Raw genomic sequence first — 25,916 nt, forward strand, 5'->3', positions numbered from 1 at the left:
CCCCAGCGGGGCCAGCTGCCTCCGTCCGCTGGGCCGGGCGGGCTCCTGCCGCGGCTCCACCTGCTCACGCTGCGATTCAGGCTCAGACGCCCCCGCCCCCCGCGCCCGTCTGGTCCCCGCCCCAGCTCCGGCCCCACGCCTCAGCTCTGCTCTGCGCGCCCTGCCGGGGCACTCGTGCCTCCCTGGCGCGGGGCCGCGTCTGTCCGGCCAGGTGATCCCTCCGCCCCCGCCCCCTGCTGCGGACTCACCCGCCCCCTCCCTGCGAGACTGTCCTCCAAGGGTCCCCCCACTCCCTGGATCTCTCCAGTCTTCTCTTAGAGATTTCCTTCCCTCTCTCTTCCCCCGCCCCCGATTCCGGGGAAATCTTGGGGAGAGAAAGAGAGAGCCAGAAGGCCAGAGAGAGAAAGAGATGTTATGTGTGTGTGTGTGTGTGTGTGTTTGTTGGTGGGAGGGGCCGATGCGGGGTGGGGGGATAAGAGGGGTGGAGTAGGGCGCTACTGCCCCGGGTTCCTGTATCTCTTTGGATGGGGTAGGGAACGTGCAGGTGGCGTCGGAGACAAGGGCTGCGTGTGGGGGTCACCCGCTGCAGCGCAGTTGCTTTAGCCCCAGAGAGGCGCGGAGGTTGCAGTACTATGCGGCAGTGGCCAGTGACCTCGGCACTCTCGCTAACCTAATGCCCCTCAGCTCCTCACCGCAGGGCTGGGGTAGTCTCTGCATCTGCCCCGGCACTCTCCACCTCCTACCCAAGGCCCAAACCCAGGCTTCCACCCAAGGCTCAAAAGAACTTCCAGTAGCTGGCAGGGGAGGGCGGGGGAGAAGGAGCGCATTTGTCCCCAGGACAGCCTTGGCAGGGGAAAGGGCTGCCTGGAGGAAGAGTCTGACTTGGGCTTTGAGAGCGGCCAGAGGTGGTGGTGAGAAGTGCCCAGGATAAACGGGGATGAGATAGAGGATGGTTCCAATCCGAGCCCAGCGCAGGCAGAAAAGGGGAGGAAGAGGCTGGCTGGCTTTCTCCGCGGTTTCCAGGCAGCGCCCACTCCCACCCAACACGCTGATGGCTCGGTGTTTGCTCTCAGCGCAGGTGGAGCGGCCGGTGTAGTGCGCCTGGTTCCCACGAGAGGGGGCCAGAAGGGGGCTGGGTCACCGAGGGGCAGCGGCAACAAAGGAACAGGGGGCGTGTGCAGGACTGAGGTGGGTTCAGCTTCTTAGGGCAGGACGCCCCCTAATATTTCAGCACTGCCAGCTATCCATCCTCCTGTATTCCTAACAAACTCCAGTCCCCATCAGTAGCTGCAAGAGGTGGGGGCATCAGTCAAAGAGCAGATTAGCGTGGGGATGGGTTCCGGGTTTAAGGGGAATTCAGAGGACCTGGTCCATCCAGCGCTGAGCTGATTGCGGCTGGAGCACTGAAGGAGGGTTTCAGCCTGAGGTGGCTGGGGATGTCCTCACCTGCCCCTCTTTCCTTCCTCCTGGCAGTACCTGCCTTGCCCATCAGAGGAGCCTGATTTGCTGTTTATTCAGCGGCAGCCCAGGTGGGGCCTCAGATAACCTGCTGTACTTTTCCCACATTGGATGGAGGGGCGAAGTGAGGGTAGGGGAGAAAAGGGAATGTTGAGGAGAGAAAGGTGGAAATAGGAGTCATGGACAGTCATTCACTTATTCAACAAAGTATGTGCCAGCTATACGGCTGAACCCTGGCTGTCCAATACAGTCTGTGCTTGAGTAGCTCCCAATCTAGTGGGGAAAAATGATTGCAATATATGTCATAAATGCACCCACCAGGTTGCACAAGTCAGAAATTTAGGAATCACCCTTAATGCCTTCATTCCTGTGGTGGAGGCTGTGATGCAAAACCCAGACCCCTTCAAAAATGAAGGATTTCTTCTTATCTCAAGCTGGATTTATTCTCAATTTCATACCTGAGCTGAAGAGAGCTGGTTTATCCAAGGTGATGTTTGCTTTCTAAACCCACTAACCTAAATCTAATGACTGATCAGTGCAGAAGTATAAAGTCCTCATTCCAGTGGAGGACAACTCTGAATGACATTTACAGCCCCAGAGCTCCTTATGCGGTTGACAGAGGCCTTCGTTGGGACTAAATTACTGCTTAGCTTCTCCCTTTGCCCAGTTCTGTTTTTGTCCTCTCTCTTGCTCAGGTGTTGACTCCAAGAACGCTCCTTAGTAAACATCTCTGTTTTAGAGTCTACTTCTTGAGAATTCCAACTGCATTACTCTCATACCCAATCAATCACAAAGTCCTGCTGCCAAGCAATTTGGAAGACAGCTACCTGGCCCACCAGCTGGAAGAGCTCCATATTTATGCCTATTCCCAAGAAAGGTGGTCCAACTGAATTTGGAAATTATTGAACAATATCATTAATGTCACATACAAGTAAAATCTTGCTGAAGATCATTCAAAAGCAGCTGCAGCAGTATATCGACAGGGAACTATCGAAATTCAAGCCAGGTTCAGAAGAGGACATGGAACCAGGGATATCATAGCTGATCTCAAAAGGATCTTGGTTGAAAGCAGAGAGTACCAGAAAGATGTTTACCTGTGTTTTATTGACTATGCAGAGGAATTCAACTGTGCGGATTCTAACAACTCATGGATAACATTGCAAAGAATGGAAATTTCAGAACCCTTAATTGTGCTCATGAAGAGCCTATACATAGATCAAGAGACAGTCTTTCGAAAAGAACAAGGGGAATACTGCGTGACCTAAAGTCAGGAAAGGTGTGTGTCAGGGTTGTATCCTTTCACCATACCTATTCAGTCTGAGCAAATAATCCGAGAAGCTGGACTATATAAAGAAGAACGGGGCATCAGGATTCCAGGAAGGCTCATTAACAACTTGCGTTATGCAGATGACACAACCTTGCTTGCTGAAAGCGAAGAGGACTTGAAACTTCCTGATGAAGATCAAAGACCACAGCCTTCAGTATGGATTACACCTCAACATAAACAAAACAAAAATCCACACAACTGGACCAATAATCAACATCATGATAAATGGAGAAAAGACTGAAGTTGTCAAGGATGTCATTTTACTTTGGATCCACAATCAACACCCATGGAAGCGGCAGTCAAGAAATGAAAAGATGCATTGAACTGGGCAAATCTGCTGCAAAAGACCCCTTTAAAGTGTTAAAAAGCAAAGATGTCATTTTAGGACTAACGTGCACCTGACCCAAGTCATGGTATTTTCAATTGCCTCATATGCATGGAAAATGGGTGATGAACAAGGAAGACAGAAGAATTGATGCTTTTGAATTGCGGTATTGGAGAAGAATATCGAATATACTATGAACTGCCAAAAGAACGAATGAACCTGTCTTGGAAGAAGTGCATCCAGAATATTCCTTAGAAGCAAGGATGGTGAGACTTTTTCTCACATACTTTGGACGTGTTATCAGGAGGAATCAGTCCCTGGATAAGGACATTATGCTTCTTAGACGGTCAGCGAAAAACAGGAAGACCCTCAATGAGATGGATTGACGCAGTGGCTACAACAATGGGCTCAAGCATAACAATGATTATGAGGATGGCACAGGACTGGGCAGTGTTTTGTTCTATTGTACACAGGGTCACTATGAGTTGGAGCTGACTCGTTGGCAGCTAACAACAAGTGTTCCTTGAATCAGTCTGCTTCCGTCTTACTGACATTACCCTACTGGCATCTCGAGCTCTTGTACTACTCTCCCAGCCTAAGTGGTCTACCACATTTTACTGATGCTTTCTTATGCCCATCCGCTACCTTATAGCCTGAGTAATGTTTCAGAAAATAAATTTGATTATCCCACTCTTCTGCAAGCAAACCCTTTAACAGGGCCTGCAAAATCTGTGTGGTTTGGCTCCTACCTGCCTCTCCAACTTATTTCAGGCCACTATGGCCCTTGTTCTCTCCACTGTAGACATGCTGGACTTCCTTTAGTCCCTTTCATTTGCTTTAATTCCTTCAGCTACGTGGTCTTTGCATATGCTGTTAGCTCTTTCAGAAACCCTGGTGGCATAGTGGTTAAGTGCTACAGCTCTTAACCAAGAGGTCGGCAGTTCAAATCCACCAGGGGCTCCTTGAAAACTCTACGGGGCAGTTCTACTCTGTCCTATAGGGTCGCTGTGAGTCGGAATTGACTCGACGGCAGTGGGTTTGGTTTTTGTTTTGGGTTAGCTCTTTCTGGAAGCTCCTTTCCTTCCTTACTGCCTTATCTCCTACTCAACCTTCTGATCTCAGCTCAGGCAGCAATTCCTCAGTGAAGCTTTCCCTGGCTTCCCTACCTGTGGCAGGCAGAATTAAAAAATGAGCCCCAATGACCCTCACAGTTTAAAATCTTTTTTCCTTGAGTGTGGGTGGAGCCTGTGCATATAATGAGATATCGCTTCTGTGATTATATCACCTCTTATGGCAAAAGGGATTTGGGAGATGAAATTAATGTTACTAATAAGTTGACCTTAAGAGAGATAATCTAAGTCTCTCCTAATCACAGGAGTTCTTTAAAAGCAGAGTGATTTCACAGTCTGTTTGCAGAAAGGAAGCCAGAGAAATTTGAAGCACAGGAAGAATTTGACACCCTGTTGTTGGCTTGAGAATGGAGGAGGGCACAGGGAAGGTACCTGAGGGAGGCCTCTAGCTGAGAGCAATCCCTGGCTGACAGCCAGCAAGAAAACAAGGACTCTAGTCATAAGGAACTGAATTCTGGCAGTGACAAGAATGAGATTGGAAACAGATTTTTCCCTAGTCTCCAGATGAGAATTTAGCCTTGCAATAACCTGAGCAGAGAACTCAGCCACACTATGCTGGACTTCTGGTCTACTGATCTATGAGCTAATAAATTGGTGTTGCTTTAAGCTACTATATTTGTGGTAATTTGTTACGGCAGCAGTAGAAAACTAATACACCGCCCATCTCAAGAGGCAGCAAATGCAGACCCTTGCAAGCCATGCTAGTAAGCTTCTCGCTTTTTCTGGAAGCAGTGGGAGGGCTCAAACTTTGTTAAGATTTAGGAAGATTGCAGTGGCAGCTAGTGTAAAGAGCAACTTAAGGAGGTGGGACCAACTGGGAGTCCATGGCAGTAATTCAGGTGAGAGATGATAGTGTTCTAAAGTCATGGAGGTACTGGAGAAGATGGATCCAGGAACTATTTAGGAGGTAAAAGAGAGAATTTGGACACTGTTTGGATGTGAAGGACGAGGGAGAAGGATGAGTTAAAAATGAATAATGCTTCTGGTAACTGGATGGATATGGTACTCTTCACCAAAGTAATAGGAACTGTTTGATGAGCACCTACTATGTTCCAGGCACATTACATACATTACCTTTAATCCTCACATACAATATATATATATAAATTTAGGTCCAATATTACTGATCACTATTTTAGATGAAAAAACTGTGGCTCAACAAGAGAGTGTTTAATGAACTTGCCCAAAGCCACAAAGCTACTGGGTGAAAGAGCCAGAATTCAAAGCCAGGGATTTTTAAAATTGGGCTTCAGATGCTCATACTAGTCTGTTCCCCAAATGAGTAGAAGTCTTACCGTATTTCTCTGATCACCTTCTTTCTTCCATCTTATACAACAATATTTTCAAATTTTCTTGACTCCTGAAATCTCTAATTTCATCTTCTGTCCTGACATACACACGTACACACCCTTCTCACTCTCAATAAATAACCTGGCCTCCAACTCCTGGAGAGAATACTATTAGACAGAAACTCCCACCAGTGGCATCTCTGGAGGGGTGTAGGGGGTACAGACAGTACCGGGTGACACTGCCAGAGGGGGTGACTATGAAATTTTTGTGCAGTGTTTCAGCAGAAATTTATTTTTTATAAAAATATTCCGGTGGCTAGTTATAACAACAAAAACACTTTTTGTAAGCCCAGCTTGCATGGATCAGTATACCTACAAGGCTAAAACTCTATGCTAATTTACTTTTTGAACCTTCTAATGTGCTCTGATCAGAGGTGTCATTATTGCCCAATCACGATGATGCTTTGAATCCCGTGGTTTCACCTGCACACACTGCAAGCACTCATTGTTGTTTCCATCCCTCTCACTGCTGGTGTTTCTACAGTTGCTGATTTTGTCAAATTTTCTAATTTGTGATAATTAGTATTTGTGAACCTATATCAACACCTTTTTTTGAGAATAAAGTAGTAATTAAAGGAAAAGAAGGAGTGATATATAGGTATTACAATTTATGGTTAGCATAAGTACAGAGAACATTACTAAAGATCCAGTATGGTCCGGTACAGGAGGAGGTCCATGGGTGGGGGCACTATGAGTTGCTGCACCGGGTGACATCAATGCTAGTGATGCCACTGACTCTCACTAGTGAATCTGTTCAGTTTTGTACATGTAGAGTTTCAGATGCCTATTAGACACCTAAGTAGAAATTCCAGTAGGAATTTGGATATACAAGTAATATAGAAGTAGTGCAAATCATAGAATTAGTGAGAGTATATAAAATAAGAAGAAATGAAGACCCAGGTCAGAATCTTGGAGAAGACCATTATTTAAAGGCTGGATAAATAAAAGCCAGTCTGCAAAAGAAACCAAGATGGAGCAGACAGAGAGGTAGTAGGAAAGCAAGAGGAGCAAGGAATCATAAAAACTGAGGAGGAAGATACTCAAGGAGAAAGTGCTGAACTGATTCAAATGCTGCTCCTGGATCAAGCAAAATGAGGACTGTAGTGGATTGAATGGTGTCCCCCCAAAAGATATGTCCATGTCCTAACCTCTAGGACCTGTGAATGTGACCTTATTTGGAAAAAAGGGTCTTCGCAGATATAATTAAATTAAGGATCTTGAGGTGAGATCATCCTGGATTATTCGGGGGGCCCTACATCCAATGACACCTGTCCTTATGAGACTCATACAGAGGAGAGGTACGTAGAGAAGATTAGCAGGCCACGTGAAGATGAAAGCAGAGGCTGGAGTTATGCAGGGACACCTGGAGCTGGAAGATGATTCTCCCCTGGAGCCTTCGCAGGGAGCATGGCCTTGCTGACACCATGACTTCAGACTTCTGGCCTTCAGAACTGCACTGTGAGAGAATAGATTTCTGTTGTTTTAAGCCACCAAGGTGGTGGTGATTTGTTACAGCAGCCCTAGGAAACTAATACAAGAACTGAGAAGTACTCCCTGGATTTAGTTAGAGATCCTTGGCAACTTTGGAAAGAGTCATTTTGCTGAGGTTGTAGAAGCAAGAGAAAGATTGGGTGGAATGAAAACTGAATGTGGTGTGAGGAAGAAGAGTGAGTGCTTTTAGGCAAGTCTTTTAGGAGTATAGTTATTAAAGAAAGGAAAGAGAGTGGCAACTAGAGGAGGATGTGGGATACAAGATCCGCCCCCCACCACCTTGTTTTTAAGATGGGCAAACTAGAGCATTTTTCTGTCCTTGCTGGAATCACTCCAATAGATAGAAAAGGCTGAAGGCACAGGAGTGAGAGAGAGGCTAATTAATACTGCAAGGTTTCTGAGAAGGCTGGAAGGTATGGAATCTATAGCAGAAGTGGAGGGTCCTAGACTCAATTGTAACAGGAAGTTAATAGGAAAGAATGACTGTAGATAAAAGTAAGTCACGGCCAGCCAGATGTAGTAATACTTCATAGCCTTCTTTCCAGCTAAGTGTGGCTATATGACTAGGCTCTGGCCGGTAGGTGTGAGTGGAAGTGATAAGTGTAGCTTCCAGATCAAGCTTTTGAAGAAGAGTGGCCCTTCTGTTCCTATTGCCCCTTCCTGCAGTCTGGAATGTGGATGTGACAGTAAGCCATCCTCAACCGTGCAGCGAGGGTAACACTCTGGGATGGCTGAGTTGCAAGATGGAAGGAGCCTGGGTTTCCTGTGCTTTCAAGCCATTTTACCATCCCCGGTTCTTCTACATGAAAAAGAACAAATCTACAATCTTAAATCTCTATAATTTTTTTTCTCTTTTATTATAGCAACCTAAAGTCTATCTTAACTAAGGCAGTAGGTTTGTAGATTTTATGGGGAGTTGCTGTCTAATAGTTTCTATTTTCTCTGTGAAGTTGGAGACCTGACTATCAGTGAGTGAAGCATGTACGTGTGTGTGTGCGTGTGTGTATGAGTGGATGGGATTTAGGAGTCAAGATGGTTTAAGAAAACTGAAATACAATGGGAGAGGGAAAGTAGAGACTGTAATATCACTATTATAAGAGTAATATTACAGGAGAGTGTTGAGGGCCCACTGGAAAGTTGGTAACCTTGACTTTCTAGTGGTAGCAATCATTTTCTCCAGCTGGTTGGATGTATCATGGAGAATGTTGATGGCTAAGTTTATCAAAAGTTGAGATTTCACCAGATGGGTGGAATGGAAAAGCAGAAAGAAAAGGGAGAACTAAAAGACCATGAAGCCTCAGTTCGACACGGAGAGGAGAGGAGAACCATGAGGTAGGCAACAAAACCTAAAGTGAATAATAGGTAGGCACCAGAAGATTGGTAGTTGTTAGCAATGACAAAGGGAAGAGTGTAGCACAACGGATGCATGAGCTTCATGGGAGCAGGGGGTCTACTGAGAGTGAAGAAGTGTCAGTGAGAACATAAGACCCCAACTCGGTGATACATGGGTTGGGGGAAGATGAGACCCCTTGAGAGGTCTGCAGAGGATGTACCATCCTATTGGGACTCCTGGTTTTTGTTAGCACCGGAGTTAGGGGAGTGTTCAGAGAAGTTGAGGACATGAGTTTGCTGATCTAGGAAAAAGAGTTACAGAAAACAAAAGTCTGAGAAACTTTCCTTAACCCTCCAAGTCTGGGTTAGGTGCTCATCCAGAGTGTCTTCTATCTCATCATGGTAATTCTTACAATTACATGTCTTGTAATTGCCCTTTTGCTTGTCTATATTCCAAGGGTCTGGCTCCTGCCTCTTTCTCCAACAGTTTCTCAAACCACTCTCCACGCTACTCCCACCACTTATTTTCTGTCCTTTCTTTATGCTCTATACCATACCATACTGCTTGTTGTCAAGTCAATTCCAATTTATGATGACTCATGTGTGTCCCCACAGGGTTTTCAATGACCAATTTTTAGAAGATCTCCAGGCCTTTCTTCTGAGGTACCTCTGGGTATACTCAAACCACCAACCTTTTGGTTAGCAGCTGAGCATGTTAACCATTTGCACCATCCAGGAACTCCTTTTTATGTTCAAGCCACCTTGAATTGCTTACAGTTTCCTTGTACATGCCACATTCTCCCTCATCTTTGTACTTTGTTCATATTCTCCCCTTTGGCTGAATGCAGATGGGTGATGGGAGATGAGAGCTGGGAGATGATGGGTGCAGGTTTATTTCAAAACGACGGCTTATAAAGGGGGAAATAAAACAAGTAATAGCTAGAATGGAGAATGGGAGGATACCATGAGCAGAGACAGAAGGAAGAAGGGTTGGAAATGCAGTGGTGCTAAAAGCGTAGACACTTATGTGTCAAAATCACGAAATTCCATCTATGCCAGGGATAAGCCAGAATTTGGAAGGAATGGGATTTCTCAGGGCCAAGAAACAGGGAGGCTTTAGATCAGAACCGGGAGGAAACTACAAAGTCAACATGGGTTGCCATAGGAAAGACACCTGGACCCATGACCCTGGAACAAGTCAGAAATCTGAGGTCAAGGAAGCAAGTGCAAGACAGCCTGGAGTAGGGCCAGGCTCAGTCCTGTAAGAAACTGCCTGCCTTTCTCACTCAAGCTTTGACCTGCCAAGGTTGTCAGTTGTTTTCTTTGTTTTTTTTTGGAGGGGGTTGTTCCTGGACTAGCTAGGTTGACTCTTGTAGCAAGAACAATTTACTTTTCCCTTGGGGAAGTCTCAATCACCCATACTGTTGCTAACTGGCCCAAGCATGGACACATGCTCCTTCTTTCAATATTCTATATCACATTTGAGATAAGACGAGAATGTTTAAACAACACTTCAATAAAGGTCCAGGGGAAACAATTAGAATATAGTACTTAACGCACAGCCAGATAAGTTGTTTTATAAGGTACTGCTTATAATGGCAGCTTGCGGCCCCACAGAATATCAGCACTTTACCCAGGAGACCCAGTGTTCTTCACATACACACACAGTACCTCCAGCACCCCTGGCTCTGACACACACACGTACAGCTGGGATCCAGTGCTAGGAGTGAAACCTGTCACACTTTCGTCCTCGGTGTGCTCAGCTTGACCCTTCTTTTGTGTTTTATTAGGCAGCTGGCACTCCCCATCTTTCAAGGCCTTTTATTCTCTGTTTCTGTGATCTTCAGACATGCTTCTGTACTGTGCTCCTGCCTACACACTCCCTGCCCACGCAGGAGGCCCTTCTTTTGGAATAATTAAACAAAGAGGGAACAGGCTGAGAAGACAGTAGGGCTGGAGCTAGAGCGGGCAGGGATGTTGGGCAGAAGAAAGAAACCAGAGAAGAGGCAGCCTTCAAGCCCCCTGGGGCTTGTGCTGGGAAGAGAGCGGAGGCACAGCTCTACGGGCTGGCTCTGGCTGGAGGTCAGACTTAGCTTCAGGTATAGCCTCTCACAGGTGGGCCGAGTGGGCCTGAATTTCCCAGGCCAGAGCCTCCTCTCACTTGAGAGCTAAAAAAGCCAGAAATGAGGTCACTCAGACTTTCTATCAAATCCTGCAAGTTATTAGCCTCTGGGCCCCTCGAGGGACCTGCTGGTAAAGAGAAAGGCTGAAATCAAAAGGCCAAGGTACTGAAACTGGAAAGGTATCAACAGGTGCAGAGAAGGTTCATGGGCCTCCGGGTCCATAAGTTCTGAGGTAAAAAGCACAAGTTGAAGCTGTGGGCAAAGGCAGTCCTGAATGTTCCTGGCCATTCAACAGAGCTGCCATCAACAGGACTGCCTTAGGCGCTGCATTTGGCACAATGTCCTCTTCAACTTCTCTCACCATCACTGCTGCACTTTGGTTTCTGTGAAATAACCTGAACAAGGGATTTCCACAAACCAGTTGAGACCAGATTCCCCAACATTGTTCCCTGCCCCTAAGATTCATTTCTCCCTGGGTAATTTTTTAATAAATATGCCTCCCATCTTTACAGGGAAATGCAACCCTGAGGCCTGGGAGGGAGCTGGAAGGAAAGAAGGAAAAGTGTACCCTGCGCCCTCTGCTGGCCAGGTCTGGCATTGCCAACACAAACCAGAGGCCCAGCCAGGAGGCTGGAAAACTTGTGCCCAGTGCCCTCAAAAGCACATCTGCTTGAGGGGCATGAGTAACAGCCATAGCTACTATTCATTATTAAGCAATTGCTATATGCCAGACACTTTAAGGCCAGACAGTTCACATTCATGATCTCACTTGCATTTTAATTATCTAAGCATTTCTCTCAACAAACCTGATACGTTTCATAGAAAGCCCCCCAGCTAGTCAGTGATGATTAAGAACTAGAACCCAACTGACTGGCTCCAAAAAAATGCTTTTTCCCATCTGTTGTATTTCAAGGCCAGCCTAATACTCTCTCCAGGAGGGACAATTTGCTTGACTATTGACTGAAAGGTTGGAGGTTCAAATCCACCCAGCAGTGGCAGGGAAGAAAGCCTGGTGATCTACTTCTGTAGGATTACAGCCATTGAAAACCCTATGGAGCACAGCTCTGTGTGGGGGGCCACCATGAGTCTGAATGGACACTATAGATATATATTTAATACTCTCCCTGACTTGGGCCATGCCTCTGACCTCAGATCCAACCCAGCCTGACCACTCATCCATGAGCCTAGCCTCAAGCCAAACCCACCTTTTTTTGTTCCTGACGCCTAGTGTTTGTACTAGATCTCTTCTCAGGTTGAATGGCCCTTCTCCCTAAGAATCTCTCTTTTTCCCACGCTTGATACTTTATTTCCACCTGTCTTCTGGGTCCAGCAGCCAAACAACCAGAAAGAAAACAGGGGTGGGGTAAATCCAAGAAGCTTCTGTTGGGGAGCAGCTGACTGGGAACACTAAGGAGAGGTGTACATCCCAAGCTTAGACAGGCTGAGGTGTCCTTGAAGGAGGGAAAGGGGCGAGGCCCATGGTCCTGTGGGAGGGAGAATAGCTGAGCCAGAAGCAGCTTGGGGCTCTCAGCAGGAGGACCCTTGAAGAGTTCTTGAGGCCTCTGTAGAAATCTAACAATGACTTCAAAACTCCTGCCTCCTCCCCCAGCTGCATTTGTGCAGACTCTGGAGCTGGAATTGGCTGCTGTTTTCCTAAGCAGTGAGTGGTCCCTTGTCTTCAGCTGTAGACCTGAGGTCACAGTTCAGTGCATTTGGCAGCTATGCTGTCAAAGTCTGCTGGTGATTCACAAGTTTTACCCTGCACGATGGGCCCCTTTTCCCTGGTTACTACTGTTACTGCCCATAGAAGTCATTCTCCAGGAAGGAAGGAGGTTGCCTGGCCTTGGCCTTGAGCTGAGGTAGTCCCTTTCTTATCTCCCTGAAAGAAACAATATGACAGGCCAAGGTTTCATTTCAAGTGTCTTAGGAGCCCTGGGATATTGGGCAAGTTATCTAATCTACCAAAGGAGCCCTGGTGATGCAGTGGTTAAGTGCTCCTCTGTTAAATGAAAGATTTAAATCCACCAGCCACTCTGCAATTGAGAAGACCTGGCGATCTGCTCCAGTAAAGATTTCAGCCTAGGAAACCCTATGTGGCAGTTCTATTTTGGCCTATAGGGTTACTAAGAGTTGGAATTGACCTGACAGCACACAACAAGAACTTCCAATCTACCAGAGCCTCAGTTTCCTCATTTTAAAAGGGGGTAATAACAGAATCTTGTCGTATAGTTGTAAGGATTCATTGGAACAATACATTGAAAATAGCCAAGGACCTAGCACAAAGTAATCTTTCAATAAATGGTACCTTTTTAGTTTTTTTTTTTTAGTTACTATACGAGCTTCAGTTTCCAGATCCAGAAAAATGAGCACAATAATAATATCAACTTCCTAACAAGGTTATAAAGACCAAAGGAGATAGGTAGAGCAGTTATGAATGATTCCATTAAAAAAAAAAAAAAAAACCCATCAAAACAGTTGCCATTGAGTTGATTCAGACTCATGTGTCAGAGTAGAACTGTGCTCCACAGGGCTTTCAGCGGCTGATATTTTTAGAAGCAGCTCATCAGGCTTTTCTTTTGAGGTGCCTCTAGGTGGGCTCAAACTGACAACCTTTCGGTTAGCAGCTGAGCCCTTAACCGTTTGCACCATTCTGTACATTTCCTTGATTCTCTAAATTGGATAAATCTGATCCAGGCTCTTAATCACCTACCTTATGAGAAACTTAATCACAGTTGTGTTTTGTGGCTTGCTTTCCACTCTCTCTTCCACCAATTTAGGATCTTGCAAAAGTTTCTTGGAGTTTTGTGTAAGACAGAAAATCTGGGTTAGGGCCTCTGGTCTTCAGACCATGCTGGTTATGCTAGTATGTGCCTTCTTCAAGCCTGTGCACACCCTAGGGGGTGCTGCTCTGAGGCTCCCATGCCAGCTTGGAGACAGGTGTGCACCTTGTAGTATGCCAATGAAAAACTTATTCTCAGCTCCCTAAATTCTGATGTACTGCTAAAAAAACCTTAACCACACACTCATGCATTCTAGCTTGACATGATTAGGGGCAGAGATGACAGGAAAACACTTCAGCAATGAGTCTCTATCTACTTCAACTCCCATCCCTTTGGTTAACCTGTAACCGTAACCCATTGCCATTGAGTTAATTCCAGCTCATAGCAACCCTATAGGACAGAGTAGAACCGTCCCATAGAGTTTCCAAGGACTGCCTCGTGGATTTGAACTGCCGACCTTTTGGTTAGCAGCTGTAGCACTTAACCGCTATATTTGGGTACCTATGATATGCCTGGTAGATGAACAAGATAGACCCAGTGCCAGCCTTAAGGATCTTACAGTTTTGAGAAAGATATCACAAAATACATATTTAAAAATGATTTGAAGTACAGCAAATCCAATAAGCCCTCTCAGTCTCTTCTGACACCTTGACTCCAGCCACAGCCTCAGTTCCTATGACCATTTCAGAAAGCTTTATTCCGAATCCTCTATGTCTGAGCCCATCTATGTTACTTGCATCCACAATATCTTAAAGGTTGGTCAGCCCTGGGGACACCACCAGCTCTGGGAGAATGTTTCCATGGCCATACTTGGCTGATCCACAGAGATTTAACAATCACAGTCAGTAGATCATTCTCCACACAACCCTGTCCTCACAACATAGAAAGCCCTACCTGACATTCTCTTGTACCACCTGGCACAGCTGAAACCCAAAGGCTGGCAAGTCCCTGACGGAGCTGCATTTGTGGCCTACGGTGAATCTGATTCAGAGATGACATCAGATTCTCCTCCCCACAGACCCCATAACACCTTCCCTGGCCCAAGCCTGCAGACCTCCTTTTAAGGTATATTGAAGTTGCTGGGACAAAACCCCCAGAGTTCTCATCTCCAACTGTCCGCACCCATGGTGTTTTACTTTACTAGACTCCATCTTCCACCCTACACTGTGTAGTACTGTACAGAGAAGGAGGCTGGATTCTGCCAGCACCAATAATGGCATAGTAGGATAGCGCCAGGAGAGTGGTCCTGGGAACTATTCCCCCCTTGGAATCAGCCTTGAACACAGGGAATTCCAGACCCCAGGCTCCTGGGCTGGGCCAGGGAAAAAAGAAAGGAACAGATGTATCTTCTTTGGTCCATTAAACTAGATCAAATCTCTTAAAACCAAAAAACCAAACGTGTTGCTGTCGAGTTGATTCCGACTTACGGTGACCCATGTGTTACAGAGTAGAACTGCTCTATAGGGTTTTCTTGGCTGTAATCTTTAAGGAAGCAAATTCTCAGGCCTTTCTTCTGCAGCATTGCTGGGTGGGTTCGAGCCACTGACGTTTCGGTTTAGTCGACTGCAAACCATTCGGCCACCTAGGGACCTCTCCAAACCCCTTGTTGTTGTTGTTGTGTGCCTTAGAGGCCACAAATTTGAGAACACATACTCTGGTGCGAGACGCGACGGCCAGCATGTGTGTGCAAGTATATGTATGAAAGCAGTGGGATGCGTGAACATGCTTTGCCTTGGCTCTGTCCTGATTCTCAGTGTATCAGGTACTCCGGACCCTTTGAAGCCAAGCCCCCAGCTATATACAGCTCATGCTCCTGGCCCCTGTAACTCTGAATTCAGACAGAATGCACCCTGGCCCATCATCAGCTTTTCTTCCTCTAACCCCCCAGCCCCATAAATGCTTAGCGAGGAGGCAAATACTTTATTAAAGTGCAACTTGCAGGGTACACTTGTGAACTGTCCGTACTAGGGGGCCTTTAAAGGACATCTTGGACTAGAGGGCCCTAGGTGTGCTTTTATTGTTCACAAGTGCATACACACCTGTGGAAGACATCTGTGTGTCTATTGGTGTATGTGTGTTTAGGTGTGCATGGCTGAATGTGAATATGTTATGTGGGTGTAAGGCTTATCTATGCTTGTGAGAAAGCAGTTGTGTTCTTAGAATGGGAACTCCAGAGCACTTTTATATGGAACGTACAGTCTTGTGGCCTATATGTGTGTATGTGTGCAAATGGGCATGTGTATATGTGTTGGTGAATGGGGACTGAATGTGTGCTATACGCCTACATTTCTGGCTGGGCACCTACAGATCCAATTCACTCCCATTTCTGTGACCTAGCAGGCAGTATGTTGGACTCTCTGCAGACAGGCTTTCCTACAACTCTGCATTCACCTGGAGGTGAGGGTCTTGGGGAGTGGGGGGAGGTTACTCCAGGCCTGAGGGTCCCTCTTGGCCAGCCCTTCCCTCCCCACTCTGGGAAGTCCCCTCCCCAGGCTCCCCCTCATCATCGGCATCAGCCAGGCCCTCCGGCATTGGCCACTCACGAGTCTGCCACTCCAGCCGTTCTACGCGGTAAGCAATTTTGAGTGCGCTGGACTCCAGCTCAGCCAGGAGGCGAGCGAACTTGGTCTGCAGGTCATCAAGCTGCTGGTCCAGGCTTCGAAGCCGAGACTCTGTGGCCTCCTGCAGGGCGATCTCAGCTGCCTCGGCATTCACATCCAGCTTGTTCATCTTGAGCAGGATCTCCCGGCCCTTCTCCTCCATGACGGTCTGGGCCTGAGGATACTCGCTCAGCACCTCCCGCAGGTCCTCCTTGCTCAGACAGAACAGGTCTGAATAACCCAGACTCTTGATGTTGGCTGTGCGACGGTTCCCAGACATGTTCCCTGTGGTCCACAGACAGACAGATGGGAGGATAGTTAGTGGGGAGCAAAGGGTGGCATTTCACTCCTGAACCAGGACCCCCAACTCCAGTTTGACCTCTTTTCCTCCCTGATTAATTCTTGCATTCAGTATTGGATTGGGGGCCAGGCCTTGTGCTGGGCATCAGCAACCTGCCTCTAAGAATTCATAGTCTAGAGGAGATAGACATTTAAACAGAGAGTTGCATAACAGTATGGCTGGTGCAGTGTAGACATATGAATAGAGTACTATGAGGAAGCAGGTAAAGAGCCTCTAACAAGGTGGAAAGCAGGGAACTTAGGGAAGGCTTCCTGGGATGCCTGAACTGAGAAGGAAATTAGGGGAAGAGGAGGAGGGGAAAGTGGGGAGGATCATCTAGGCAGAGGGAGGAGTACGAGCAGAGGAATGGTTGCAGAAAACAGTAAGCAGTTCAGAGTGGCTGAAGTGGAGGGTGTGAGAAGAGTAGAGAGAGGAGAGGGCCAGGCCAAGTTGGTTCTTGAAGCCATGGCAGAGTTCAGACTTTATGTTGAAGGCAGTGGGAAACTATTGAGCTATTTAGCAGGGGAGCTATATGGTATGAGGTGTGTTTTAGAAAGATGTTAGGAGATGGCAAGATAGGTGAGGCCAAATGCTGCAGTCTCATTGTCAGAAAGGACCTTAGAAAGGGGGAAGGAGAGCTACTGCTTATTGAGCACTTCCCATGTGCCAGGCACTGTGCTGGCTGCCTCACCCATAAAACACACAAAAAAACCAAACCCAGTGCCATCGAGTTGGTTCTGACTCATAGAGACCCTATAGGACAGAGTAGAGCTGCCCCCCTGGAGCTTCCAAGGAGCGCCTGGTGGATTCAAACTGCTGACCCTTTGGTTAGCAGCCATAGCACTTAACCACTATGCCAACAGGGTTTCCATATAGCTCATTTAATCCTCACAAAGATGTTTTCAACATCATCCCCATTGGGGAAGTGAGGAAACTGAAGTCTTAAAAAGCGAAGCGAATTGTCTGAGGTCCAGTAGACTGCAGCCAACTACATGCAGCTTGTGGAGCTTGAGGGGGTCCTTGGAAGACGGATGTGTGGCCTTCTGAAACACTAAAAGGTGGAGCCTTCAGGCTGAGAGAGGCCTGGAACATCTGCCAGTCTACAGCACATCCAGCCTCCATCTGAACATCAACGAGGGTGAGTGCATCCCCTTTCCAGGGAGTGAGGTTTTTTTTCACGTCTGTAATCAAGCATAACAACTTCTACTGCGTATGTCCAATGAGAAGAATGAAAGAATAATGAATAAATAAATAAATAATAATGAAAAATGGGGCCAGCCCAGAGTTGATGTTAAGTAAGAGGGAATTCCTTCTAGCCTTCTTTCCTTTCCACTTGGCTGTGAGAAGGCTGTTCCTTGTCTCGATCTCAAGTGTGTGTTCCTTATTACATGTGTAGACTTCCAAGTTACCTAACTTTTCTCTGTGCTTCGATTTCCTTATTTTTAAAATAGGGATAAAAATAAAACCTACCTTACACGGTCGTGAGAATTTAATGAGCTGATACATGTGAAACACTTAGAACAGGGTAGTAAGCATGCCATATATATATCAACTATTATTATTATGGAGCCCCTGGATAGCACAAATGGTTGAGCACTCGACTACTAGCCAAAAGGTTAGTAGTTTGAACCAACCAAGAAGCACCTTGGAAGATAGGTCTGGCGATCGGCTTCTGAAAGGTCCCAACCTTGAAAACCCTGTGCAGCCATTCTACTCTACACACATGGGACCACCATGAGTTGGAATTGACTTGATGGCAATTAGCAACACTATTATTATTATTATCTCTGTCACTTTCCACTGGTCTGCTTGTGTCTTGGATTAATACCCACAGAGCATGTCTCCTTCCTCTTTTAAAGATCCGCTCTGCTCACTGACTTTGGCTCAGCTTCTTCTCAGGAAACAGACCCTCCATGTCCACCTTCTTTCTATCCCGAGCCCTCTAATGACTTAGTCATGGGCACATGGGCTAGGTTGCCTTCATCCATTAGCCCTGAAGTACTATCCCAGGACCGGGTTCTGGTGTTCTCACCCCTCTCCCCCAGCCCTACCCTCAGAACAAATGCTAGGGTGCCTACCTTTGATGTTGATGATGCTGATCTCCCCAAAGTAGAGCCCTGCACCAAGCACGGCATACTGTGTGACGCCATCGTCTGCCACCACAGCCAGTTTACCCTCACGGATGATGTACATCTCTCGGCCAATGTCTCCCTTGCGGCAGACATACTCGCCTGGGGAGTAGGTCTGGGGCTGCAGCTTCAACACCAGCTCCTCCAGCAGGCTGGCCTCACAGTTCTGGAAGATCTGCACCCGACTCAGAGTGGACAGGTGTACGGACACAGCTACTTCTGCCCGCAGCCGCTCCGGCAAGTGCTGTAAGATGGCTACCTCGTTGGTCATCTTCTTGTTGATCTGCAGGTGCTGGTACCTGGGGGCAAGAGCAGTGTGAACTCCTCATCAGCCCCCTACATGTATGCCTCCATCCACATCCATCAGGGCTCAGCTCAGCTTTAGCCAAGAGCCCAACCACAGTGAGATCTCACAGGGGGTGTGGAAGTAACTACCAGCTGGCTGATGAATATCTTCAGCCCACAATCTCCTTTCCTGGTCACAAATGTGTATGATCTCTTCTCTCTCCCATAGGGCATGGAATTCTCCACCATTTGACAATGGATGAGACATTCTTTACCTCCTGTCAGGCCCTACCCCACCCATCAGTGACAGGACTTGTACCACCCCATTGATTGCTACTTCAATCACCAAACTCTCTTCCCTTCTAGGGTCCCTCTACTATAGCCAATTATGTGATACTTTCAGTTTTTGGGCCCACAATGTTCTACCATGACATAGCCAATCATCTTTTTGTTGGCCGTTTTTGGGGGATATTGTTCTCTTCCTTTCCCTTTCTGGGCCCTACCAGGCAGTGGCAGTTCTCCACTCCCTGGTCTCCATGTTAATCTTGAAGATTACCCTCTGTGTGGGGGGCTGTCTCTCCAGGGCTCTGGTGCATGAGTGCCTCTCCCTATCAGTCTCTTATACACCCTCTCCGCTACTCCAGGTCCCCTTAGTGGAGAACATTCTTTTCTAAGCCCTGCCCAGTGAATCCAACACCTTGACTGCCCTCCCCAGCCCACCATGCAGTAAGAACCCAGCCACCTCACTTTGGTTCTACCACGTACACGCTTTCCAGTCCAGGTCTGGGACCCCAGCCTCCTCACCAGTCAATAACTCGTCGCTCCAGCCGATGATTGACATGCTGCAGTTTCATGTACTTCTTGACTAGCGCGTGGTCTGGGTAGAAAGCTGCGTCTGCAGTGTTCATGTTGTAGATAACGGAGCTCATGCTACCCATGATGGTGGCAAAGCCCATGACGGCCAGCAGGAAGTCACCTACCATGAAGAGGTACTCCTCCTCTCTGTCTGGTAGTGGTGTGTCACCCACAGTAGTCAGGATCAGCGTAGAGAAGTAAAAGCTGTAGAGGTACTGGCGCCGCAGGCGTTCAAAGCCAGGCTGCACAGGGTCTGGGTACACCCATGCGTCACGCCCAAAGCCCAGGTACCTGGACAGGGCAAAGTACAGACAGCTGTTCCAATGGATGACTACAAAAATGTAAATCATCAATTTGGCAATGCGAAAAGCATTTGGGTAAGCCGTGCGGGTCTCTATGCGGTCGAAGGCCTCAGAGAGGCGAGACATACGCAGAAAACGGTTCAGCCTCAGCATGGGTATGTGCGGGCCCAGCCGCAAGTAGGCCAAGTCTGTGGGCACCAGGGAAGCCAGGTCCAACATGAAGCTCCATGTGCGAATATAGCGGCTGGAGATCCTACTCTTGTCCACCACCAGGATGCCCTGTTCCAAGAATCCTAGAGGGGAGAAGGGGAGGACAGGCCAGGATCGGCCACAGAATGGGGTCAACAGTAGGTATCGGTCAGAGCACCTTCCTGCTATAGTAACTGAGGGTGACAGTAGCAGGCCAGTGAAGGAAAGGAAGACAGTGGAAGTGGGGTCCTGAGGTGATCTTGGGGGTGTTGTCAAGCATAGAGGCATGTGGTAGTACTGTAAGGAAAGGGGTCACTCTCTTGTTACTAAGAGGTTAAAGTGGAAGGGAACACAGAACAAAGGGTTAGCCCTTGGATCACTGACCCGTGTGGAAGCGCACCACTATGTCCAGTAGGTAGAGCAGGTCACTTGTATAGTCCAGCACGAACCAGGCCGCCAGATAACCGTGCTGCAAGTCAGGAAAGCAGGCCCTGGAGGGCGGGGACAGAGGGATTGGCTAGGGCACCCTCTTTGTGTGAGGCAGAGACTGTCTCCCCTGGCCCCTCAGTGCTTTGCCTTGGACAGCGGCTCCCACCAGCCCCCATCCCTCCTTTGGCCTGCCCTTCTTTCAGGCCTTGCTCTCTTCTGCTCCCTAGGATCCTTAAGGCCCTCCCTTAGTGCTCCCGCCAAACCTGCACACCACGATGATGAGGTTGTACATCACTGGGAAGACCATCGTGTTCAGCCACCAGTAGTAGTAATCCCCGGATGGGTCCAGGACAGGCAGCGACTTCCTGTGGTGGCAGGAGGGGAGGTCGTGCTTCATTTATTCACCAGACATTCAATGCTGTAGTTGTGACTGGGGGAGCCAAGAGGAATCAGGCCCTACCATCTAGTGAGGCAGACAGACCCAACACAGGGGGCCAGGATCTCTCACCTGGCCTTGGACGGGGCAGGGGGGTTAGACTCTCTTGTCTTCACTTTGTTGTCCTGACTCATGGTTCTGTGGCCTGGCGCTGGCGTGTGAGATATCCAGGGCCACTACCTGTAGGCAGCTTCCGGAGGTGGAGGTTAGTGCCTGACAACCTGGAAAAGGCTGCCCTCAGCTCCAGCTTCAACTTCTCTTGTCTTTGGCTTTTGAAGCTCTTAGCAACACAACCAGCGCCAGCTACAGAAGAGGTGGAGGCTGTGTGGCTTCAGCACCCCGCCCTGTCTCCCAGGGCTTAGGCTGACACCTGCCTAGCTAAACAGCTCTAATGAGGTCCCTGAAGAAGGTTGGGTGAGTGGTGCTTGCCTCACAGGAAAGGCTGGGCCTTGTTTCTGCTAGATATACTGCTCATCCCTTCTTCTTCTGTCCCCCACCCCAAAGCTGAGCTACATGGGAGCCCTCTAAGTCAGGAGACCTGAGTTTAAGTGTAGGCTTAGACAATCACTCTGTTACCTTATGCAAGTTCCCTGCTTAGGCCTCATTATTTACTCATTTAACAACTATTTATCTCTGTGTCAGGTGCTGAACTAGTCTTCAGGGGCAAGATGCCTCTCACATCAGATGTAAGCTCTACCTGTTTTCTTCATCTCTGTCCTTATCTATGGAAACCCTGGTGGCGTAGTGGTTAAGAGCTATGGCTGCGAACCAAAAGGTTGGTAGTTCAAATCCACCAGGTTCTCCTTGGAAACGCTATGGGGTAGTTCTACTCCATCCTGTAGGGTTGCTATGAGTCGGGATCGACTTGACAGCAGTAGGTGGGTTTTATCCTTATCTACATCCACACGCATCCTTACTCCGTCCTGCTGATCCCAGGATGAGAGAGTAATTCAACAGTGTCTTTGTCTTCATTCCCTTCCAGTTACCTCTAGTTCCTGAGTCCACCAGGTATTCCTCTGGATCCTCAACTTCTTTCACCATTTCCCTTTCTGTGAAATGCTTAAATCCCTCCCATACCAAAACAAACAAAAACCCTAAAAATTCTCCCTCAACCACATGTCCCTTTTACTACCATCATCTGTCTCAGTCAAGAGTCATGATCAGAGCAACATCTACGTTTCAGGCCAATATTGTGCTCAACACTGGGGTAAGAGGTAAATGAGACATGCTCTCTGCTTCCCCAAAGCTCTTAGACTGGTAGGGGAAACGGTCAGGTAAATACGCAATTACACATCAGTCTGCTGAGTACTCTAGTAGGTGGATGACAGAGGGCTGTTATGATATATAGGAAGGGTCCCTTCAGAGCCTGGCTTCTTCAGGACAGATAGAGGTTAGCCAGTTAGAGCGAAATGGGCGGGCGAAGGGCACTTAAGGCAGAGCAAACAGAGCGTGCAAAGGCATACCAGTACCAGTTGCCTTAGAGCTGATTCCAACTCATGGTAGCCCCATGTGTTGCAGAGTAGAAATATACTCCACAGGGGTCATGAAGTAAAGATCAATCAAGACCGTGACCTTTTGGAAGCAAACCACCAGGCCTTTTTTCCTAGGTGCTTCTAGGTGGGTTCGAATTGCCAGCCTTTTGGTTAGTAGTCAAGCACTTAACTTTCTGTACCACCCAAGGACGTGGTGCAAAGGCATAGAGGCATCAAAAAGCATGGGTGACTAGGGCGACATCAATATTTTTTGAGGATCTGAGGGAGAGTAGAGCACTGGTGGCATAGTGGTTAAGCGTTCAGCTGCTAACCAAAAGGTCAGGAGTTCAAATCCACCAGCTGCTCCTTGGAAACTCTATAGGGCCGTTCTACTCTGTCCTATAGGGCTGCTATGAGTTGGCATCGACTTGGGTTTGATCTGGTGTGGAGCGGACTGTGAAGAGACAGGAGGCTGAATAGGCGAGCAGGGATCAGCTCGGGGAGAGCTTTGTCAGCCATGTTACAAAGCTTGGATTTCGTCTGAAGGCAATGGACAACCTGATAAATGTTTTGCACAGTTAAGTGATATGGTTAGGTTTGCGTTTTTGGTGAGTTTCTTGGAACAAACATCTACAGTCCCCAAACATTTTACCAAACTCTTTTCTCCCTTGACTTCTGTGACACCATAATTTCTTGGTTTTCCGTTTATTTCTTCCTAGTCTCTTTCTGGGCCCCTCTGCCCATCCCTCTTATGTTGATGTTCCTTAGGACTCTGTCCTAGGCCTTCTTCTCTTTCCACCCTCTCGATGCTCCCCGGTCAATCTCCAATACCCTCAGGACTTCTTTTCCCATCTAATGACTCCCAAGAGCTCCTCCTGAGCTGCAAACACATGTACACCACCAACTGCTCACTGGATGTTCCACAGGCACCTTCAACTCACGGGGTCTAAAACTGAGTTCGTTATTCCACTTCCCCCCGCTGCCACCTGCTCTTTCTCCTGTGATCCCTATCTCTGGCCTCTCAGCCAGAAAACCTAGCATCAATATTTTTTTATTATTATTGTATAGCTTTGTGGCAATTTTATAAAATAGCCACAAATTCTTTGATGTTTCTTCCTTGTGACCGCTTCAACCAATAGAACATAGCAGAAATGATGTTGTGCAGTTTCAGAGGCCAGAAAAGACCACACAGTTTCCTCTTGGTTCTCATAGAACACTCAGTGTCTGGAAGCTGCCTCTCAAGATGCTTTCTCTTGGAACCTAGCCGTCATGTTGTGAGAAGCCTAAGCCAGACAGAGAGGTCACCTGTATGTCTTGTTTGACAGTCCCAGCTGAGCTCGACCTTTGAACCATGCTAGTTCAGGCATCAGACATGTGAGTGAAGTAGCCTCCAGATAATTCCAGTCATCAGCCTCAAGTTATCTCCAGATGTTTGTGCCTCCTAGATGAGGCCCCAAATATCATGGAACAGAGACAAGCCATTCCTGTTGTATCTTGTCTGAATTCCTGACCCAGAATCTGTGATCCTAAAAACGTAGCTGTTGTTTTACACCACTAAGTTTGGGGTGGTTTGTTATGCAACATAGTAACCGGAACAAACATACATAGAGAAAAGTATGTATATATGTCTTAAATATATAGCTCGATCAATTTTCTCAAAGTGAACACACCCACGTAACCAGCATTCACATCAAGAAACAGAATAGTTCCTAAGGAGCCTCACCTTGCCCCCTTCTAGTTAATGCTTTTTCAAGGGTAATCACTATCTTGACTTTTAATACCATAGTTTAGTTTGGCCTGTTTTTGAACTTTATGTAAACTGAGCACCAGTTTTAATTCTTCCTCTCATTTTCCTCTGATCATGAAGCTTTGGTGATCTGCCTTCTAGTGTCTACATGTCCCCTTCCTGCATCCCTCCCACCCTAGTCAGGTTTTATTTGCTCTTGTCTGGTCTTTTGCAAAGGCCCCCTGATTATCGATCTAACCATTTTGAAAAATTTTGCAGCTCTCTTTTATCCAAAGAATAAAATCTAAACTCCTTAACATGTCCTACAACGCTCTCCAGGACCTGACCTCTACCTGTGTTCAGCCTTATCTTGCAAGATTTCCTCTGCGAGTGCCCTAGGCACCAGACACACTGTGCTCACTGCAGTTCCCAGACCATCCCCCTCCTCCCTGCATGCTGTCCGTTCTTCCTTGTCCTGGTATATGCTGATCCTTTGGGCTGAAACTTCCATTTCTTTTCCTTTTTTTAAAAAAAAAAAAAAAAAGCATGTATATCACAATTTTTTAAATTATATATATCTATAACTTTTTTTTTTTTTTTTTTTTACTGTACTGAACCCTGGTGGCACAGCGGTTAAGTGTTCGGCTGCTAACCAAAAGGTTGGCTATTCAAATCCACCAGTCGCTCCTTGGAAACCCTATGGGGAAGTTCTACCCTGTCCTGTAGGTTCGCTATGAGTCCGAATTGGCCTGAAGGCACTGGGTTTGTTTTTATGTTTTTTATATAACAGTAAAGGGTCAGTGAAAAGAGGAAGACCCCTAACGAAATAGACTGACACAGTGGTTGCAACAATGGGCTCAAACATAGCAACAATTGTGAGGATGGTGCAGGACTGGGCAGTGTATTGTTCTGTTGTGCATAGGGCAACTATGAGTCAGCATCAACTTGATGACAGCTAACAGCAACAACAAATATGTATATATGTATATATTATTTTTTTACATTTATAATTCAGTGACATTAATTACCCTCATAAGGAGCTCTGGTTGTACAACAGTTAAGCACTTGGCTGCTGATGGAAAGGTTGGAGGTTCAAACCCACCCAGTGGCTCTGTGGGAGAAAGACCTGGCGATCTGCTTCTGTAAAAATTACAGCCAAGAAAACCCTATAGGGCAGTTCTACTATGTTACATGGAGTCGCTATGAGTCGAAATCAACTTGAGGACACCCAACAACAAAAATTATACCCATCATGTTGTGCAATCATCACCATTATCTATTTCCAGATTTTTCCATCACCCCACACAGAAACTCAGTGCCCCTCTTCCTCCTTCCTCTTGCCCTTGGTAACTACTAATAAACTTTGGTCTTTATGCATTTGCCTATTCCAGATATTTTGTGTAAGTGGGATCATATAATACATGTCCTTCTATGACTCAGCATGTTTTCAAGATTCATTCATGTTGCAGCATGTATCAGGATTTCATTTCTCTATATGGTTGAGTATATGCCACATTTTGTTTATCCATTCAACTGTTGATGGACACTTGGGTTGTTTCCACCTTTTGACTGTTGTGAATGTTGTTACAGTGAACATTGGTGTACAAGTATCTCTTCATGTTCCTGCTGTTAATTCTTTTGGGTACTTACTTAGGAGTGGAATTGCTGGGTGATATGGTAATTCTGGGATCCCTGGGTGACACAAACAGCTAAGTGCTTGGCCCAGAGGTGTCTTGGAAGAAAGGCCTGGTGATCTACTTCAGAAAAATCAGCTATTGAAAAGTCTATGAATCACAGTTCTACTCTGACACACATGAGGTTGCCATGAGTTGGAATTG

General features: G+C 47.0%; 1 protein-coding gene across 1 annotated transcript; it reads right to left on the bottom strand.

The window, feature by feature from the left end:
* Nucleotides 1-15,739: 15,739 nt before the first annotated feature.
* Nucleotides 15,740-21,095, bottom strand: CNGA4 (cyclic nucleotide gated channel subunit alpha 4). Its single transcript, XM_064288522.1, has 6 exons — nucleotides 20,953-21,095; nucleotides 20,708-20,809; nucleotides 20,400-20,506; nucleotides 19,474-20,119; nucleotides 18,334-18,683; nucleotides 15,740-16,200 (listed from the first exon to the last, which is right to left on the bottom strand). The coding sequence occupies exons 1-6, from the start codon at nucleotides 21,012-21,014 to the stop codon at nucleotides 15,740-15,742; spliced, it is 1,728 nt and encodes a 575-aa protein (XP_064144592.1). The 5' UTR covers nucleotides 21,015-21,095.
* Nucleotides 21,096-25,916: the final 4,821 nt, after the last annotated feature.

This window comes from Loxodonta africana, chromosome 7 (genome assembly GCF_030014295.1).
Source record: "Loxodonta africana isolate mLoxAfr1 chromosome 7, mLoxAfr1.hap2, whole genome shotgun sequence".
In the NCBI taxonomy this organism is placed as follows: domain Eukaryota; kingdom Metazoa; phylum Chordata; class Mammalia; order Proboscidea; family Elephantidae; genus Loxodonta; species Loxodonta africana.